Here is an 11,328-nt window from a genome sequence, read left to right on the forward strand (position 1 = left end):
TTTCATTCAACTCACGCACGACGTAGGAACAGCTCATGAAATGATTTTTTTTTTAAAAAGGGAGAAACAAAGCAGCTAGGAGTTAGTTGGGGACTTTAATGTCTGCATTTTCCCGACGCACCCAAAACGTAACACAAACACGCAGGCGCGCATACGACATATGGCGCGCCTTTACATAACTTTTATGTGCTTATATACAAAATAAATACCATTGGAATATAATTTTGAAGACAAATTCGCAGGAATGATAAATGCACAAAAACACACATTAATCTACATTTACAACTGTCACATTTTTTTTTAATTATATGTGTATATATATATATATATATATATATATATATATATATATATATATATATATATATATATATATATATATATATATATATATATACACATACATATATATACACGTATATATACACATATACATATATATATGTATACATATATAGGGGCGGCATGGCGAAGTTGGTAGAGTGGCCGTGCCAGCAATCGGAGGGTTGCTGGTTACTGGGGTTCAATCCCCACCTTCTACCATCCTAGTCACGTCTGTTGTGTCCTTGGGCAAGACACTTCACCCTTGCTCCTGATGGCTGCTGGTTAGCGCCTTGCATGGCAGCTCCCGCCATCAGTGTGTGAATGTGTGTGAATAGGTGAATGTGGAAATACTGTCAAAGCGCTTTGTGTACCTTGAAGGTAGAAAAGCGCTATACAAGTATAACCCATTTATTTATCATATATACACATTTACATATATATATGTATATTTTATATTTATATTGATTTATTTATATAATATATATATTGTATACATATATATATGTATATGTGTATATATATATATATATATATATATATATATATATATATATATATATATATATATATATATATACATATATATATATATACATATATATATATATATATATATATATATATATATATATATATATATATATACATACACACACACAAACACACACACACATATATATATATATATATATATATATATATATATATACACACATATATATATACACGTATACATATATATATATGTATATAATATATATATTATATATATGTATATTTGTATATATATATGTGTATATATATTTGTATATGTGTGTATATATATATATATATATATATATATATATATATATATATATATATATATATATATATATATATATATATATACATATACATATATATATACATACATATATATATATATACATATACATATATATATATATATGTATATATATATATATATATATATATATATATATATATATATATATATATATATATATATATATATATATATATATATATATATATATATATATATATATGTATTGCCATTGGCATCTACCTGATTAAAATTAAATGTTATGTTATGATAAATGCACTGATTAGTAAAACACATAAAACAAAAATGTTTAACTAGCGTTTGTGCATGGACTCGAGCTCATTGTCGTTATGAAAAAAACTTAAATATACAAATGCATGCACAATTACATTTTTAGCTATATGGTAAATGCACTGAATGGTTAAATAATGCATTCATTGTCACTGCAACACACTTTTGCAGCTCTATTAATATGCTTAAATTATTATCTGAACAAAAATTATTGCGAATGAGGCCTACAGGATTATATTTTTAAAGGCCTGTAGAAAACAATTATTGACATTACAAGTGCAGAAAAAAATGGTATACGTTAACCAGCTAAATGGACTTAGTTCGATAAATACAAATACAAAATTAATAGGCCTTTATGTATTTCAGAATGTTAAACGTTTTGTTTAGGGTCTGACATCGATGCCTATATGAGCATTATTATATTAAAACGAAAATATGGCCAATTTAAATAAATATGACCAAAATAAATATTGGGCCTTAAGTAATTTTGAGTTTACACGGGTATTATTGTATAAATATCTATTTGGTGTGACGTTTGCAAATTATTTTTCTTTGTTAAAAAAAAAAAGCACAACAAAAACAAATAAACATAAATAAATCTCATGTAATTTTTTTATTTTTATTTATTTCCAAAGTTTTAAAACATTAAAATGAACGAACAGTAAATGGCAAAAATTATAACTTTTCCAGAAAAGTCAACTAAAACGAACAAAAAAACAAAAACATATCAGCAATAAATACATGTCAATTAATCTCATCCAGTGAAAGCAAAAGACACTTTGTTTTTGTCAGAATAAAAAAAAAAAGAATACATGATGATGGCTATACATTAAATAGGCTATCGGTAGACTTGGCAGTACTATGCTATAGCAAACAAGACAAAAAAACAGAACAAAAGAAAGAAATCATTTGTCATTATTACTGTTTTAAAGTGCACATCATAAACTTTTGGAGTTGCAAACAAAAATATTCAAGAAATTTACAAAAATTGTGGAATATTTTTTTGGGGGGGTGTAGGAGCAAAAATGGCAATGAGGCGTCTCTATGGTAACGGGAAATTGTATCATTTTGATGTAAAAAAAATTAAAAAATACATTTTGAAGCAAAACTGGCTGCGAGGTGATTGACACAGGTGATGATGGGCTGATAAAAAATATTGAGAACAAAAAAAAAAAAAATCATTTAGAAAGACATAATGTGCTGAGTGGGCAAGTTCAGCTCAGCGAGCTCGTCCTCCTCACTGGACTGGAGCTCCACCAGCATCTCGTCCGAGTCACTGAAGTGGGAGTGCGGGGAAAACTCTCCGTCGCTGCGGGGCGACTCCAACCGCGGGGCCGGGGTGCTGGAGGACGACGAGGGCGAGGAGGAGGAGGAGACATCCGCTCCCAGAGATATGGCGTCAATGTGCGCGGCCAGGTGGCCCTCTGGCCCCGGGTGAGTCCCCTCACCCTTGCGGGGCGACGCGGGGCCCTGCAGGAGCTCCGCCAGCGCGTTGATGTAAATCTGCGCCATCTGCAGGGTGTCGTACTTGGACAGTTTCTTGTCGTCGTCCAGGGCCGGGATGACGCTGCGGAGCGCGTCGAAGGCGTGGTTCAAGCCGTGCATGCGTCGCCTCTCCCGGGCGTTGGCGGCCACGCGTCTCTGCCTCTGCACGCCGTTGCCGGGCTTGCCCGAGGGGGCGCGCTGCGGCGCATCCTCCTCCTCGGCCCCGCTGACCACGATGCCCTGCAGGCGGCACAGGTCCCGGACTTTGAGCGCGGAGGAGCGGGACGGACTGGCGGGCGCTTTCCTGTAGCTCGGAGGGCTGAGGTGACCCGAGGAGTCGCTCTCTGCGCGGAACATCGAGCACAAGTTCAAGCAATTGTAACCCATTTTTTTTATGGACTCTTTTAGTGATGTTAAGTTCCTGTTATAAGCTTGTCATATAGTATATGTCTTGAGCTCTTATTTTGAAGGCGCTAAGAGCGGAAGTGGTGTGACCCCGTTGGAGTTTTGGGAAGCGAACGGATTAAAAGTAGAAATGTCCGGTAGTATCGGCCGATAAATGCTTTAAAAAATGTAATATCGGTAATTATCGGTATCGTTTTAAAAAAAAAAATCTGTATCGTTTTTTTATTTTTATTGTTTTTAATTAAATCAACATAAAAAACACAAGATACACTTACAATTAGTGCACCAACCCAAAAAAAACTCCCTCCCGCATTCACACTCATTCACACAAAAGGGTTGTTTCTTTCTGTTATTAATATTCTGCTTCCTACATTATATATCAATATATATCAATACAGTCTGCAAGGGATACAGTCCGTAAGCACACATGATTGTGCGTGCTGCTGCTCCACTAATAGTACTAACCTTTAACAGTTAATTTTACTCGTTTTCATTAAGTACTAGTTTCTATGTAACTGTTTTTATATTGTTTTACTTTCTTTTTTATTCAATATATTTTTTGAAATGTATCTATCTTATTTTATTTTATCAATTTTTTTTTTTAAAAAGGACCTTATCTTCACCATACCTGGTTGTCCAAATTAGGCATAATAATGTGTTAATTCCACGACTGTATATATCAGTATCGGTTGATATCGGTGTCGGTAATTAAGAGTTGGACAATTTCGGAATATCGGCAAAAAGCCATTATCGGACATCCCTAATTAAAAGTGGTCCTCAAATAACAAACAGGACCACTTTATTCCGTTCGCTTCCAAAACTCCCCTTCCGCTCTTAGCGCCTTCAAAATAAAATACTGTATGAAAGTTTATAACAGGAACTTAACACCCAAGTTAATAATAATAGGTGACACGATGATGATTATTATGAGATCGGGTGGAGGTCCTCACCGTGGAAAGATCCCGCGCTGGAGCAGGGCGAGTGGTCCGTGTAGTCCGCAGGAGAGTCGCGTGCCTCGCAGGTGCCAGAAGCCTGCGTGGGAGCGAGCCAGACGCGTGGGTCTTGGTCCTCACTACCGCACCAGTCTGCCACGCCAAGGACGTCCATTTTTATTTTTTATTTTTTTGGTTTGGTTTCTGCACAAAAAGAAAAAAAAAGTTCTACGTGGACTTTTCCACAGCTGCGTGACGAGCACGGTCGCGTGCGCGGGGGACTTGTCGTGTGCAGCCTCGAGACGCGACGTCCGCTTTAAAGCAGCGGCACGCGCCTCAGCGCACCCCCACCTCCTGGCGCAGGTCGCGTGTAGTGGACCAATGAGAAGACGCGGGGGGAAGACCCCCGTGGGAAACCATCAGCCTTGCACCTTCCCACCTCCACGCACCACACCACGTCGCACACACACACTCACTCACACACACACAGGACAGGACAGGTGCCTTACCTTACCTGCGCACGTGTCAGCATAGACGTGTGGGTAAAAACATTATACCCATTGTGGACACAGTAAGTTTTTGCTGTCGTCCAGCATTCAGTTTCTGTTTACTTTGTAGCCAGTTCAGTTTTACTGTCGTTTTGCATAGCCATCCCTATATGCTTCATTTGCTCTTCCTTTTGTTCATTTTTGGTTGAAGCATTACATACCTTTTTACCTGCACTCTGCCTCCCGCTGTGGTCTGCATATTGGGATTGATTGATTGATTGATATATTTTTATTTCAAATATGCAAAAAAAACAAGAGCAAGCCTGATCCAATACAGTGCTATAACAGCCATTATAACAAAATGAAAACAATGGAGAATAAAAAACAAAAATAAATGAGCATTGGACTTTCTTTTTTTTAATTTTTTTTTTACATATTTGAAAAGGAGTGAGAAGAAGTTTACACTTATTTAATTCCACCTCTTTTCTTTCAATCATACATTACTCTGAGCTAGAACTACCTGTTCACTCTATGTACAAATTTAATGAACTTGTATGTACATAAATTATAGATATATACAGTACATACACGTGCACACTACACACATACATAGCCACACCATTACCACTAGTGATCATGGAAATGGTATGATGCCACAGCAGCAGCACCCCACACTCTTCTGTAACACAAACAACCCAATATCAATCAATCAATCAATGTTTATTTATATAGCCCTAAATCACAAGTGTCTCAAAGGGCTGTACAAGCCACAACGACATCCTCGGTACAGAGCCCACATACGGGCAAGGAAAAACTCACCCCAGTGGGACGTCAATGTGAATGACTATGAGAAACCTTGGAGAGGACCGCATATGAGGGTAACCCGTACCCCTCTAAGGGGAGACCGAAAGCAATTTGGAATTCAACCAAAATGTTCAAGAAATAAATGTTTCAAAGTATAGTTTACAGTTACACTATACATTTGCACAATTCAACTTCTCCGAAAAGTACAAAGAAGCAGAACTTATTTGATCCTACCCCATTTTCACATCGACATTATTACCGTTTTGTTCACTTTCTTTCTTTTTTAGTGTCACCAATTTCTAATGAACGAAAAAAGACGGACGATGTTGCAATGGATTGACAGCTTATGCAGTGATGAAGGTAAGAAAAGAAGGAAAGGGTTTTAAAAGAATAAAATACTAATAAGCAAACATGAGGGAAAATATTGTGTTAAAGGAAAAATAAAGACTTTAAAGTAATATATAAAATATTACAAAAAAAGAGTGACTAACTAGGGGCAACAATATCATTAAATGTTGTATAAAGGCTAAAAACAGTTATGTATATTTAAGCTAGGGCTGTCAATGTGAATGTGTTAATGCATGTGATTAAACAAAACATTATTCCATTAATCATGTACTAACACAGATATTATTCACAAAATAAATAAGCTGTACAGTCAGTGATCGGGTCAATGCATAGTTAGTGCAAAGATGGTGTGCTTGGTGGCACATTTTGCTTCAAATTACATTTTGATGGTACTTTAGTTAAAATCTAGGTAATATGTGTCAATTGAATTATATACGAATCCTCTTGCAAAAAGCACACAATGTTTAAAAATACCATCAAAAAGCAAAACATGTTTTTGAGGCAGCCGCTAGCAGGAAAGCTACGAGTACACAGACAACCTGCAGTGGACGACAAACAACGCTGGTGGAGTATCCCCGAGGCAACTTTGTCGATTAAAGTTAAGCAACTGCGATAAATCACAATCAATCAAAATTCAAAGCTGTCAAAATTCAATTGACAATAATAATTTAAAGAAGTTGTCACCAACCTTTTCGTGCCCAAGATCTACCCATGGGACAACTTTGTATATATAAAACATGTGTATGTATGTATATATATATATATATTAAAAAAAAAAAAAAAAAAAAAAAAAAAAAAATTCCTCTGTGTTATTGTTGGCTGATGTCACCATCTTGCTTCTTGCTGTTTTCCCAATTTTTGCTTGTGTTTTTTGTTGAGTTTTTTTGTAATGTGCCTGAGGCCAGTGACAAATGAGTCAAATTTTAAAAAAAATATCTTTGCGACTCGTCGATCGCGATCAACGGTTTGGCGACCCCTGATTTAAAGACAAATATTTGTGATACTAATATCAACATTTCAGCTTTCTCTCTTTATATTACCTTTATTTATAATATCAAACCCCTTCTTCATCTCTGTACCTCTGGAATACCGTGGACCTATACTTCTTTTTAAACTGGTTTATGTTTGGACATTGCTTTAACTCCACATTCAAACCATTCCATAGTTTCACTCCACAAATTGAACTACAAAAACTTTTAATGGTCGTTCTATAACTAAGCATTTTGAAATTTAAATTCCTCCTTAAATGATAACCCCCCTCTGGAATGCTTCCTGGGAGTTTATTTATTTTGGCTTTATACATTATTTGTGCAGTTTGATACAAAATAATATCATTAAATTTCAATATTTTTGACTGTAAGAATAGTGAGTGAGTATGGTCCAGATAGCCAACCTTGTTGATGATGCTTACAGCTCTTTTCTGAAGTATAGTTATTGAGTTTAATGAGCTTTTGTAATTATTCCCCCAGACTTCCACACAGTAGGTTAAGTATGGTAAGACCAGGGGTCGGCAACCCGCGGCTCCGGAGCCGCATGCGGCTCCTTGACCACTCTGATGCGGCTCAGCTACATACGTGCCGACACCCCCGATTTTCCCAGGAGAATTATGGATCTCAGTGTCTCTCATAGATTACTCCCAGGGTAACAATAATCCCATTTACACTCTAATTACTAAATAAAGGGCGTGCTCTAATTGCACTGCAGTAATTGCCCTCTATAGCATTTACATACAGCGTGCCAGTCCAGCCACATGTTGCATGTTGTTATTACTTGCACACACAGGAGACAGCAAAGCATACTTAGTCATCAGCCACACAGCTTACACTGACGGTAGCCGTATCAAACAACTTTAACATTGTTAAGTTACAAATATGCGCCACACTGTGAACCCACACCAAAAAAGAATGAAAAACACATTTCTGGAGAATATCCCACCGTAACACAACATAAACACAACACAACCATTACCCAGAATCCCATGCAGCCCTAACTCTTCCGGTCTACATTATACACCCCCGCTACCACCAAATCCCCCCACACATCAACCCCCCCCCCCCCCCTCTCCGTGCGTTGGTTGAGCGGAAGAGTTAGGGCTGCATGGGATTCTGGGTATTGGTACCGTCAGTGTAAGATGTGTGGCTACTGAGCTAGTACGCCTTGCTGTCACTTACGTGAGCAAGCTGAAATTGCATTTTACGTGTGGTCGAGCAGGTACACTGTTAGGGCAGACTGTAGAGGGCGCCAAATGCAGCGTCATCACGCTCTGATATTCGGGAGTCTCCCGGGAAAAATGAGAGGGTTGGCAAGTATGACGCTATCAAGCGCCATTCATTCAAAACTCGCGGGCTGCACTAACATCAAATTTCCACATTAAAGTGCGTGCCGGTGCGTGTGTCGGAGACCCCTGGTTAACATAGCACAAAGCATTAAAGCTTTGTATGCGGTGTTTTTCATTTTAAATTTTTTTTGTGGCTCCCATTACTTTCTTTAATTTGTGAAACTTGCCAAAATGGCTCTTTGAGTGGTAAAGGTTGCCGACCCCTGGGTAAGACTAATGAGAATGTGATTTGTGATCCAGAACCTGCTTTGCTTTATTTATTACTGAGATACTTCTTGACAGCTTAGATTGTACATGTTTTATTTGTGATTTCCAGTTAAGTTGATAGTCAACTGTAACTCCAAGGAATTTTATTTCAAAAACCCTTTCAATATCCACCCCATCAATTTGTATCTGCACCCTTGTTTCACGTGTCCTCTTTCCAAACAGCATTAACTTAGTCTTAGTCAGGTTTGATGACAATTTATTATAGTCAAACCAAGTATTTAGTTTACTCATTCCTTCCATAATGACTTCCTGCAACTGATTTAAGTCATCCCCTGAACAAAAAATATCAGTGTCATCAGCAAATAAGACTAATTTCAATAATTTAGACACTTTACATATATCATTGATATACAGGTTGAACAGTTTTGGCCCCAACACTGACCCCTGGGGGACACCACAAGCAATGTCCAAACACGATGAACAGCAATCACAACAAACCATCCTCGTCTCAACCGACACATTCCGACTTTTACAAAGCAATGAACTACCTGCTGCCACCTATACAGCATAGACACTAAGTAACGGCACATTATTTGCAGATTATAATTATTGATTTGCAAAATAAATTTTTTGGACCAATTAGGTTAAGTTGCCTAATTTCCCACGTCACATCAGACAATATCTCACGGCACACTAACAGAGTGGTTGAAAAACACTGGCCTAGAGTTTACTCTAGAACAGGGGTGTCAAACTCATTTTAGATCGGGGGCCACATGGAGAAAAATCTACTCCCAAGTGGGCCCGGACTGGTAAAATCATGGCACGATAACTTAAAAATAAAGACAACTTCAGATTGTTTTCTTTGTTTAAAAATAGAACAAGCAGATTCTGAAAAGGTACAAATCAAGTTTTTTTTTTTTTTACACTTGCATGTTGCGATTACAAGTATTCGGTCCGTGTACCTTCCGTTCATTCTATTTCCAATTCTGAAACGCAAATCCAAAAACAAAGTTAGGGCCGTTTTTCGATTTTTACTATATATGGCAGATTTGAAAACAAACAAAAAAAGGGTTGATTTTCATTAAAATATTGCCGTAAAATTGGATTTTGTGCTGTTTTCTTTTTATGGATTTTTCTTTTTCCAGATAAACACAAAAATCAAATATATGTTCATCCAAAATGCAAAAATGCGTGGTTATCTGTGTGATGACAAATTGAACCGGAAGCAGTTTTAGCTTTTCCTTTGCGTTTAGCGTGTTTTTACCGTAACGCTAACATCTTTGTTCAGCGTGAGTCCTACTGTCGTTTTAAAAAAGTGTCAACAAATAGTTGTCCAACTTTTGTTTCAGAAATGAAAATAGAAAAAATGGCCCAACATTTGCTTTTTGATTTGCATTTAAGAATTGGAAATAGAATGAACGGAAGGTACACTGACCGTATTTTTATCTTTATTTGTCGTTATTTATACTTTTTGAATAAAAGATGTGATAATGTTCATCAGTCAACTTATTGGTGTTAATTTTCTATCCATCAAGATAAAAAATTATATCAAAATCAAATTACAGGATGTTATTTATGTAGTTTGCTCATTTTCCTCGACTGGTGCACTAAGATGTGGTTAATTTTTTATTTTTTTTTTACATATGTGGCATCATCTACAACGATAAAAAGGATTGCTATTGCGACATCTAGTGGACACATTTAGAACAGCAGTTTCTTTCTTTCTAAAATTTCGGCTCATTTTTATACTTAGCAAACTCATCCCGTGGGCCGGATAAAACCTGTTCGCGGGCCTGATTTGGCCCTCGCGCCGTACGTTTGACACCCCTGCTCTAGATCATGGTTCTCAAACTTTTTTCACGAAGTACCACCATAATGACCAACATTAAACTACAGTAGCGAAGTAGGCCTAAGTATTCATAAAAAATAAGGCTAAGGTTTTATTTAACAAGTATCTTTTTGGCCACTGTAACGCTACACACAGTTTGAACAGTAACACTGTGTTTAATCAAGTGACTCTTTGAGATGAAGCCCACCGTTTGAGAATCACTGCTTTAGAGTGACAGTATACTGTCATAGTGAGTAAAACCTAATTTTTGTATTTGCAAACCTTACAAAAACAACTAATTCTAGTAAAACTCACATGGATTCAATATTACAGGCATTTTTACACATTTTGCATGTTTGGTTTAGGAAATATGTTGGAATACATTTGTATTGCTTTTTTTTCGCATTATCTAAGGATTTTAAGAACATTACTGTCATATTGAGTAAAAAACTACTTCTTGTGTTTGCAAGCCTTAAAAAAGCATATGTTTCGAGTAAAACTCCCAAAGATGCATTATTTCAGGCATTATTAGCCATTTTTCATGTGTGGTTCAGGAGTTATGTTTAAATAACTGTCATAGTGAGTAAAACCCCATTTTTGTATTTGCAAACCTTACAAAAACAACTGATTCTAGTAAAACTCGTATGGTCCCAACCCCCATTGATAAAGCAAGAAATTCCACTAATCAACCCAAATAAGGCACACCTGTGAAGTGAAAACCATGTCAGTTGATTCCCTCCTGAAGCTCATGGAGAGAATGCCAAGAGTGCGCAAAACAGTAATCAGAGCAAAGGGTGGCTATTTTGAAGAAACTACAATATAAAACATGTTTTCAGTTATTTCACCTTTTTTTGATAAGTACATAACTCCACTTGTGTTTATATACAAAAAAAAAAATTCTTGAATAAAAAAGAAAGTAAAACAAACTAAAAACAATTACATAAAACATAGTAATTAACGAAAATGTTAGTGGACCAGCAGCACACACAATCATGTGTGCTTCACGGACCCTTGCAGACTGTATTGTTCTATAATGTAGGAACCACAAT

The 11,328-nt window shown here is 36.5% G+C and overlaps 1 protein-coding gene across 1 annotated transcript; it reads right to left on the bottom strand.

The window, feature by feature from the left end:
- Positions 1 to 2,626: 2,626 nt before the first annotated feature.
- atoh1a (atonal bHLH transcription factor 1a) lies at positions 2,627 to 4,441 on the bottom strand. Its single transcript, XM_062023977.1, has 2 exons — positions 4,285 to 4,441; positions 2,627 to 3,273 (listed from the first exon to the last, which is right to left on the bottom strand). The coding sequence occupies exons 1-2, from the start codon at positions 4,439 to 4,441 to the stop codon at positions 2,627 to 2,629; spliced, it is 804 nt and encodes a 267-aa protein (XP_061879961.1).
- Between the last annotated feature and the right edge of the window lie 6,887 nt (positions 4,442 to 11,328).

The sequence above is a fragment of the Entelurus aequoreus genome, linkage group LG17 (assembly GCF_033978785.1).
Source record: "Entelurus aequoreus isolate RoL-2023_Sb linkage group LG17, RoL_Eaeq_v1.1, whole genome shotgun sequence".
NCBI classification, from domain to species: Eukaryota; Metazoa; Chordata; class Actinopteri; order Syngnathiformes; family Syngnathidae; genus Entelurus; species Entelurus aequoreus.

Excerpts from the sequence above, each read along its gene's own strand:
- atoh1a (XM_062023977.1), bottom strand. The coding sequence starts at position 4,441 with ATGGACGTCCTTGGCGTGGCAGACTGGTGCGGTAGTGAGGACCAAGAC. Across the intron at positions 3,274-4,284 it reads CAGCGCGGGATCTTTCCACG|AGAGCGACTCCTCGGGTCAC; the intron begins GTGAGGACCTCC and ends TGTTCCGCGCAG.